The 10,168-nt window shown below is 50.7% G+C and overlaps 2 protein-coding genes across 2 annotated transcripts; one reads left to right on the top strand and one right to left on the bottom strand.

The window, feature by feature from the left end:
- Nucleotides 1-404: 404 nt before the first annotated feature.
- VTN00DRAFT_510 (uncharacterized protein) lies at nt 405-6,671 on the bottom strand (the record flags this gene model as incomplete). The annotated part of the gene is made up of 4 exons (XM_069431596.1): nt 405-1,082; nt 1,151-5,541; nt 5,592-6,192; nt 6,246-6,671. 4 exons carry the CDS (start codon nt 6,669-6,671, stop codon nt 405-407), a joined length of 6,096 nt encoding a protein of 2,031 aa, XP_069291218.1.
- A 1,958-nt stretch (nt 6,672-8,629) lies between these two features.
- VTN00DRAFT_509 (uncharacterized protein) lies at nt 8,630-9,859 on the top strand (the record flags this gene model as incomplete). The annotated part of the gene is made up of 1 exon (XM_069431584.1): nt 8,630-9,859. One exon carries the CDS (start codon nt 8,630-8,632, stop codon nt 9,857-9,859), a length of 1,230 nt encoding a protein of 409 aa, XP_069291217.1.
- Nucleotides 9,860-10,168: the final 309 nt, after the last annotated feature.

Genomic DNA, 10,168 nt, shown 5'->3' with positions numbered 1-10,168 from the left:
GAGAGAGAGAGAGGGCAGGAACTTGTTTCAGAACAGAGTTATAGAGAATCTGAGTAGGTATTTACCTAACCTACCTACATATATGGTGAGAAAAAGTCCACTGCAGTATTATATACATGCTTTACGTTGCTGACTTGAGAATCAGGTACTTGAACTTGCTAGTCTTGCATTTCATTTATGCTTTTTAGAACAACACTAACTACTAATTACTGACACATATGTGGATATATTGTTTTCTGATTTGATGTTGTAATACAAGACACCAGGTCAGATCAGACAACAAACACTCAAGATAACCTAGGCAGATTGGTACAGTACATGTACAGTTTCAATGTAAAAGGATCCAGGTCAACACAATCTTTATTGTTTCCTTCCCTTCTCATTCTCACATAATACATATCACATCATATAGCCGGAATGGATGTCCTCCTCAGGCCATTACCACCCAGCAGTCCCGACCCACTGGTCCTCCGCAGGTGGTTCTGATGCCTGCTCCGGTCGTCCACGTCCAGGGAGAAACTCCCGGGACGACGCCAGACACCGATGTCGTCTACCCTGCCAGTACCGGTACTACCGCTCTGCGTCGTCGCAGCCTGCGCCTGCGCCTGGTCCAGATTGAACCTCTCGGAGACGCGCGCGATGAGGTCCGTGTAGAGCTGCGGGTCTTTGTCCCACTTGCCCAGACGCTGGTACGAGCGCTGCAGGAGCTCGATGTGCTGGGCAGCGGTGTCTGCGGCGTTCAGGTTGGACTCGTGGTAGACAAGGTCGGTACGGCCGGTGTCGGTGTCTGTGTCGTTGAGGAGTTCGTACAGGGCCGTCTCGTGCAGGGCCATTGCGGAGCGGTAGTCGCTGGCTGCGGTGTACAGGCCCGAGAGGAGTTTGGTCATCTCCAGCGTGGTCCTGTCGCATTGACCCCAGACCTGCTGCAGGTTGTAGCAGATGCTGCGGCAGAGCTGGATCGAGGCTTCGGTGTGGCCGCGGCAGTAGCGCGTCTCGACGAGGCGGCGGCCGATCCAGACCACGATGTTCGGGGACCAGGTCTTTTGCACAATTCGGGAGGTCCAGAGGTCGGTGAGGATTCCCTGATGAAGAGGTACAATGGTTAGCTAGTCTGTTGTTTATCCAGATGGAGATAGGGGGTGGCACTAACCTCGAGCTCTTCAAAGTTCTCCTGTTCGCCTAGCAGAGTGACTAGCTCATTGAGCTCGTCAAACGGAAGTTCTGAGAATTGGACTCCTAGAGTTCTCGACGTTGAGATGATCTCCTGAAGCAAGACCTTGGACTGAATAGCCATGCTGTCAGCCAGCTTCCTGTCCTGACACTTCTTGGTCTTGTGACCATTCAGGTACAGGCAGAGCTTAATGCCCATCTTGATGCTCTCCACGTCGTGCAGGCCGCCGGTCAGGTGTACGAAGGACTGCAGCAGGCCGGAAAGGTCATGGGCCTCCCTGAATCGAGAGCTCTCGCAGAGGTTATGAACCCTCTGAGTAGTGTCATTGATGATCCTGATCTGGTAGTCCTCATGAGGGATCTCCTTGAGACAGATGTCGTAGAACTGGCGGACGACATCCTTGTTGGGAGACCTAGATGACGAGAGAGTGTTGGAGAAGTAATCAAAGAGCTTCGAGTCGGTTTCCTTGGCTGCCTGCATCTGTTTCTTCTCCTTCTGGAATTTCTGCAGACGGGCTCCGGATGCAAGCGCCTGGACGAAGTCTTGAGGGCTGACAAGCGATTTCGAGAACGACTCGTGCAGGAGAATCTCGTTCATTAACTCTCCCATAACGTCAGCGAAGGAGCCATCCTTGGTGATGACTTCTCCAAACGCGATGAGGAACACGGCAGACACACGGTCAATGGCAAGTTTCTGCGACGCTGTCGAACCGTATATGATCCGGTAGCGAAGCTCGTCTATGACGCTTCGGGCGGCCTCCAGATAACCGCAGTCCAGATATATCTGCGCAATAGTGCGAGCGGACATCTGAAGTCTTTGGGTGTCGGTCTCGTTTTCAAGCGTCTCAAAGATAAACGAACGGAGCAGCTTCGTAGCTTTAGCGTCATAGTCCTTGGACTTTTGTCTGGAATAGAGAAGCACGATTTCCCGTAGCCAGCCTAGAGTAGTCTGAGAAGCATAACCCAGTTGTACTCGCGACGTCTGCAACTCATCCAGATACAGCGGGAGCGCTTTCAACGACGTCGTGTTGTCACGTACATAGAGCTGAGCCAAGGTGCGCTTGACATTTGCAAGCAGCGTCTGTAGAGAGGACTGCTCTGCCAACGTCGTTGCGGTGTCCATGGTAACCAATCTGTTTTCGTTGAGAACTCCTTCGTAAAGAGCGATTGCTTCACCATCGTGACCACCATTAGCCTGGCATATTTCAGCAAGACGGATCGTCGCTCTTAGAGTCTTCTCATGACCTGTGCCGTAGATCTTAACGCAGATCATGCGGTAGTCGGATGCAACCTGATAAATTTCTGAAAAGTCGGCTTTTGTACTCTGTAGAACGTACAGATAGGCCTCATAGGTCTTTTCTAGGAGCATGTCATCGAACTGGTTGTTTTCGCCGTGGCTAAGGATTGTCGGCCACAGATGTCTATAGATGTCCAAGGAGTCATCCCATTTCCGGTCTTCTTCGTACATGGCACAGAGAGCACCGGCAGCCTTGAACCCGTTCGGATGGATCGTCTTTCCATGAAGACATGCCAGATATATCTGTCGATAGCTGTTCTCGGCCTGCTCTCGCTTCCCAATGCGTGTCGCGAGGTCGGCCAAGAGATAGAGACTGTCGAGAGTATACTTGTTGGATTCCCCGAGCCGGGACAGGAGGAAACTGTGAACGCGGTTTAGAAGCGCAACCGCCCTGGGGAATTGGAAAGTCGTCTCATAGAACTCGACGATGGTATTCACGGTAATCATCAACTGAGGAACAACGACCTTTTCCGTAGTGATGGAGGCTTTGAAGGCATTGCCGTAGACAGCTGTTGCTTTCTCGATCCGGAGTGTTCGGAAATAGGAGTACGCGAGGTCAATAGCTATCTCAACCATCCGAGGCGCAATTTCCATGTCGAACCTCGTGTTAGAGTCCTCATCCTCGACAGAAGGCCACATGCGCTTCATAACGGAAGAAGAAGTTGCGATGGCCTCCGTCCAGTTCTCCTCCCGCATGTATAGGGCAACCAGAGTGTGACAGGCCGCTAAGATCTCAACGGAGATAGTACTCGATGATGACATGATCGAATCAATCAATTCGCGCAACAATTGTCTCTCTCGAGTCGGGACGGCTGCTGCGTTCTCCGTAGAGAGCAAGACAGACTTATGTATCGTCTCTGCGAGCGAGGTAGCTAGCGCTGCAGCCTCGACCGACGAGGTTTGACCAGTTTCCTTATAGTAGTTCCAGATCAACAAGGAGGCGGAAAGTGAAAGGTCGTTCAATTCCATATCTTTCATGAGCCCGTTGAATTTTTCGACACGCAGACTCATGCCCTCGGAGTGTACTCCTTTCTTCTCCACCTCTGGCCAGAGGGTACGTATAATCTTTTCGGCATCGGCATTGCGGGAATGGCGTCTTAGAAACAAGCAGTAAGCAAAAGCAACGTCCATCTTTCTTTCAAACACAAACATAGTATCGGTTCCGTGTGTCGCAAGGCCCTGCCACAGGCTCTGAAGAAGTGACTCGGCTCGTTTCAGATCCCCCTGCTCCTCGTACAACTGGACCATGGCCAAGGCGGATTCGATACGACGGTCGTCGGTAATGTCCAAATTCTGTACCATGTATTCATGCCTTGTCCGGGCCATATCAATGATGACGCCATCTTTCCCTGAGGTACCGAACTGTCTCATCATAAAGTCTGACATCGCGGCTGTCTCTGCCGATTGCAACCCATACTTGGCAATGGTCCCATGATAAATGCCCTTGGAGAAAGCAAGAGCAGTGTCTGTTTCATTGATATCCTTGTACAGCTGCACAAGCAGCTCGACATACTTCATAGTCTGGTTGTAGCCAAATGCACCGGTGTCCTGGCCAAGTGAAATGAGATACTTCAGGACCTCCTCTCTCCTGGAAACGACCTGGGTGCGCTTGGTATACTTGGCATTTGTAGCCTGCACGAAGAGCTCAGCGGTAGCCAGAGTGGCAGGAGAGGAGCGGCCAAGGATCTCCTTGCTCGATCTCCAAGCCTCATAGCAATGCTCATTGGCATGGGTCGCTTTAGCCCTCTGAGAAGCGCGCGCGCTCAATATCAAGCTCTGCAACGTGGCTTCTGACTTCCCTCCGAGAACAAGTCTGCGAATCTCGACCGAAAGACGATGCTGCTGCACGGCACGGGATCCCGTGTACTGTGATTCATGGCACGAACCCTCCAGAAGTGCGAGCAGAACGGATTCTAGCAGCGAGTGTTTGAATGCGGGCGTGAACTTGTAATCTCCGTCGGACCCGACCAACGACGAGGCGCGGAAGTGGGATATCCAGTATCTGGCTGTATACTCCAGCAATGTATACCTGTCAAAGAACTGGTTCCGCTTTTCCATGTCCATAACGTCCATGGAAATTTCGGCCTCGTCATACAAGCGGAGCTTGACGTACATAAGACACCTGGTGAGGAGATCATAATGTGCTTCCCTGAGATGGAATGGAAACTTCGTAGAGTTTGAATAGTCTCTCACGGAGTCTGCAATGCCGAAGACATATCCCATGATAATGGGATGCCTGAAGGACACAACGCCGTCACGTACGACCACTAACGGGCTCATAGAGCTAAAAGCCTCGTTTTCTGTGACCCCCATTCTGGGAATCAATTGGGCTCCTTTCGTGTCAACATCCAAAAGCTGTTTGACCTCCTCCACCAACAGGGGCCTCTCCGATACGAGGAGCCATGCAAAGACAGATCGCGTGTCGAACTGATCCAGGTGTAACTTGTCCAGATGGAGCTCCAAGGTATCGGTTAGCAACTTCGGTGCTTTCTCTAAGGCAGACATCATTGCAGACGCGGACTTCTGCTTCTTTAGGCTTTCCAGAGTCATTTCAGCCCAAAGGAAAGAGCCATTGGCGCGGGTAGCAACAGTATCGAGAATGGTCTCACGCTGGCTATCTGTGAGAACGTCGAAATTTGTCGTTGATGACATCATTTCCTTTACAGCGGATCGGATATCGCCTTTTGTATGAGAAACTTGGAGTGTGAAATGCTGGGCCTTGCTGGACGGAAACTGCCGCATTGGCTGGGTAAGCACAATAGCCTTGACAGAGCTGTGTTCCGATATGACCTCGTGTAGTCGTGCAATAAACCTCGTAGAGGCGATTTGGCCCCCTTCTATGGCATCCAAACCATCAATGACAAACATAAGACGGCCTGCAGCTCTCAGTGACAGGTGCAGAGCCTTCCATAGAGCATCTTCGACCTGGGAATCCTCTGCTCCCATGGCGGAAACTTGCCCTGCCTTCCAGATTGCGTCCAGAATTCCAAAATCACCGACGCAGCGGTCCAACATCTGGAGCATCAAAGCCTTGAGCACACCTACTGCTGAGGCCGTGCTAGGTATATCCGTCCCTAAGTTGGTCAGCATATACACGACCGTCAGTAGATTTCCCAAGACTCACTTATCGCATATGGGATGACATCCCAAGACACGTGGTCAGCTCTCATGTGCAACCGTTCAGTAATCCACTGGGATAGGACACTCTTCCCACATCCTGGGTTTCCCGTAATGTATAGAACATCGTTGTCTGACGCTCCAAAGCTGGCGAGGTAGGAATCAAACCATTCGAAGGTGCTCTCGGCGCGTGAGGGAGTTTGCGCCTCGAGTATCGTCTTAAGGGTGCGATCTTGGACGTCGAGGAACTGTCGCACAGCATTGATGTCTGGAGTACCCAGATGAGAATGACTCTCACCCCAAATCTTCCACATCAATTCCAGAATACGGTTCCGTCGAGTGGCGAAGGACTTGGAATAAGCACGATAGCGGGAATCAACGTTGTACGCCCTAAAATCTCCCGCTTTGCTGCGAGATTCCCTGCCACAGTCGATCGTAACGCGACAAACCAGCTCTAGCAGATCGGCATACACACTCGCAATCTCAGTCTGGATCTCCGTTGTGGCATTGAAATGGTGTTCATGCTGCAAAAGCAACGAAATGCCGAGGGAAGCACGGCTGAGTCTTCCAAAGACTTTCTCGAGGACATCAGCGTTGCCAATTCCCATCTGCATTCGCCCGTTAGTAAGCCTAAAAAGGACATGGAAAAGTAGGAACTGACCTGTAGTAGGAAAAGGCAGCTTCCCCAAATCAACATCGCAGCCTCATCCGCGTACAGGGCAAATCCACCAACTGCCTCGCGAAGCGAGTTCACTGTAAGAGCAAGTCGGGACGCCCATCTGAAGGCAATGTCCAATTTACTTCCGTCAGGCGGCATGCGCCGCAGTCTCTCGACAGCAACGCCATCAAAGAATGCATCAACACTCGGACTCAGCTCACTGATTTCATCGGAGGAGATACCCAGTCCGGTCCTGCATTCGGCAGAAACTTCCTTTGTCTTCTCACGGACCACAGTCACCTTGATGTAGCTCCCTTTCGAAGCTTTATTGCTCGGCAAAGTGGTGAAAAGCTTGGGGGTTTCCTTCAGACCAGCCGAGTGAGATGGGTTCGGCACACCCAATTCCTTGGTGACTGGTTGTGTAGACATCTTCCCTCTTTCCTTAATAAGTCTGCATTAAGCTCGCCTGGTAGATATCCGTAACGGTTTATGTCGTTATTAATGGATAAATCCTAGATTCATGTCAGCTATGAATCAGAGCAAGAAGCCGGGACCTTCACATTCACATAGAATCGTTAATTCGTTTATTTATAAAGTAATTATTATGTGAAGGTATCAATGTTTCTGGTCTTCTTGGTGATGCTGTCTTTCGACAACAATACCGGGTATAGCGGAGGTTCAACCTGGGCTTGTCAACTTGGTGAGGGATGCCATTCTAGACTGAGGAGTCTGGCATGGCCAGCTATATGTTCGAAGATCTTGAAGGCATGTCATTTCCGAACCATCACTTTCATAGCATGAGAAGCATATTGTATAATGTTTGACGTCAGCAGTTCGCCTAACCCCAAGTACAATTCCTCGGTTGTTGGATGAGCGCCTTAAACCCCACAGGATATTTCTCTCAACTGCAAATAGAAATAAGTATTGTCCAAGACGACCATGGTTCATCAAAGCGGGTATAATCTCATTTCCTGGTTCTAAAAAAAAAGTAATGGGAAATTAAAGCCCTCAGAAATCATAGTCACTGCTTGCATCTCGGGATGGAAGCGCGATGCATAGTCTGCCCTCCTGAGAATCGAATCACTTACGTTTCCCCTGAATTTGAGGATACCAATGTATATTAACAGGAGCCTTGATCCAATTGCGCATGAAGAAGCACAAAAAAGCAGTCCGAGTCTTCTACGCTGTATGAAGAAGAGTAGGTGGCGGGATAGCCAGCTTCCCATAATCATTGTCCACTCCAAGTGACGAAATAGAGGCGTCAATTGGCAAAACAAAAACGAGATGAGACACTCCCGAATCAAATGGATTCGTATCTGTCATGGGATAGCGGCTCAGTCTTGGTAACTCATAATAATGAAGAGTGTATAAGAGTAGGTATAGACCTGTACGATCGCAGACACATGCTCTTGCTGTTTGCGGTGAGTCTCCAGATCTCTCCACGTCATCTTTCCCGTTCTGGAGGGGCTCAGAGTCATAAGTAGAGAAATAATCAACTATAAGGCCCAGCAGAACGATTAAACGGTGGCGAACCCTGCAATTTCTGGTGTGCAGGAGTCAGATGGAGGTGCGGCGTTGCCAAGATCGGGATCTGTGATGTCAAGCGAGAGGTCGCGACCTATGGGATACGCGGGCCGAACCAGCAAAAATGATCATCGATCCGGATCACGAGAAAGAAAATCTGGCCCCTGGATCCCAGCGCGGAGAGTAGAGTACATAATAATGCCCGGTTCCCGCGGGAAGCAAGACAGAAAGACTGGTTTACGGAGCGCCCGCCAGTCCTACCTTGAACCTTATCGGCGCTTCCGAATCACTACTGACGTCTACACTCAAGGCTCTGCTTTGATTTGCCCCCGACAGATTACAAACAGCTTTTTTTTTCTTTTTTTCTTTTCTTCTTTTCCCGGATTCTATTGCTTTGAAATGTTCTTTTCCCTCTGATGTGACTACGAACGGGAGTTAGCTACCCTCAGCCTTTCTGCTAAATCAGAGCGACTGTACCTGTTGTCGCCGTTGGCCATCTCGGCCCTACGGGCTTGCTGGTGTCGCTGCACACATGGCCAGCCTTTAATCTTCCAACGGGACCCTTCCTACGTCTGCGTACATATTTCCCAATCAAATTTGAAATGTACATAAAAATGTACAAGTTCCGTTCAATTTGTTCAGATCGCATTCGTGTCACATAACCACGTGGCAAATGATAGCGTTTTAAAAGCAGTGCTTAGTATTGTTGAATAATTTTACAGTACAACAGAATGCTCCATGTTGCATCCATTAACAGTATGCTGATTGATCATAATGTGGTATCAAAATCAGCACCTATACAAAACACGTCTTTTCTACGCGTCATTCAACCCGGAGAGGCCTCTAGGCTTCTATAAACCGCCATGGAGGCCCCAGAGCTCCATGGTGGTGGTGCATCTCACGCGTCAACCCCAGCAAACGGCTACGTGGCAAGTCAGTCGACTGAGATGCCAGAAATGCCAGACACACCAACACCAATCCGATGGACTCAGCAGGGCCTGTCAAGGCCCCCTTCAGATGAGAATGATCTGAACCTAGCCCAAGCAAGCCAGAAGAACAGGCTGGGAGGTGATGGAACACATAGGGACGGCATAGCATCAAGCCTGACCAGCAGAGCCCGAAACATAATCAAGCAACGACAAGCCAGCAACAGACCCCTAGGCCATAGGGGTCCCTATTGGGCACCACTGTTAAGTACCAGCAGGAAATTTCAGGCTCTAGCAGGGGCAATTGAACAAGCAAAAAGCCAACAGCAGGCACGCCAAGAGGAGCTGGAAATCATATGGACTCAGATGATGGAACAGCTGAACAGCTGGAAGGCAGAACAGCAGATAGAAAAGGCCCATCTTCTAGCAAGGATCTCAACCCTAGAACTAGAGGTCAGCAAGCTCCAGACAGAGCTCAGTCAAGCTCAACAGGCCCCGAAGACCTCTACACCAGCCCTGTCAGAAACGGCGCACAGACCAGCCAGCAGAGCCGCCGGGGATGCATCAGCAAAGAAGGCACCCAAGGATACAATCAAGGCTGGAGAGGCCTCTAGGCCTAAACAAGACATGAAGCAACCCCCAAAGAAAGGGGCATCATATGCGGATATAGCAGCTCTGCTGGCGACCAGGCCAGGGGGGCAAGAATGGCAGACAGTACCTGCCAGGCCAAGCAAGACCCAGAAAATGGAAGGTCACAGAGGCTCCAAGGAGCCTGTAAAGGAGGCCATGAAGGCCCAGAAACCAGGGAGCTTCACCCCAGTAAAGGAGAGAAACAAGGAAGCGCGCAGGCTCCTATTCCGAAGAGAAGGAGGTCTGGCAGCTCCCAGAGCAGAGAGGGAGGAGGTCATACTGGCCATAAACCGGGGCCTAGCCAAGGAGGGTTTTCCAGGGTTTATCTGTGTGGTTGATATGGGCTATACGGCAACAGGAGCAATGACAGTGCTGTTAGAGAGGGGCTCCCTGGGCTCCATGCTGCTTCCAGACTATAAGGACCTACTGGTAGCAGCAGCCCGACAGGCAGACCCAGCAGTGATATCAGTGGAACTCCCAGAGCAATGGTACAGAGTCAAGGTCCATGGGGTCCCTACCAAACGCTATTTGACCTGAGGGCTAGAACTAGCCCGGGAGGAGATTGAGTTGGGCACTGAGTTCCGGCTAAAGTGGAACCCTACATGGCTCCGAAACCCACAGAAGCTTAGAGGCAGTGAGCAGAAGGGGTCCACTATTGTCATTACTGTGGGCTCTTTGGAGGAGGCCCGGAAGCTTCTAGTTAATGGGATTCACTTTAGGGGCTCTAGATACCGAACAGAGCACTACTGGGAGCTGGGACCAGATACAGTCTGCCCCCGGTGCTGTGGAATTGGACATTGCAGCTACAGGGCATGTGGGAGCAGGCCCCCTCTATGCTTTATCTGC

The sequence above is a fragment of the Thermoascus crustaceus genome, assembly GCF_041956765.1.
Source record: "Thermoascus crustaceus strain CBS 181.67 unplaced genomic scaffold VTN00scaffold_1, whole genome shotgun sequence".
In the NCBI taxonomy this organism is placed as follows: Eukaryota; Fungi; Ascomycota; class Eurotiomycetes; order Eurotiales; family Thermoascaceae; genus Thermoascus; species Thermoascus crustaceus.
Note: the sequence above shows the minus strand (reverse complement) of the source record. Positions and strands in the feature narration are given on the sequence as shown.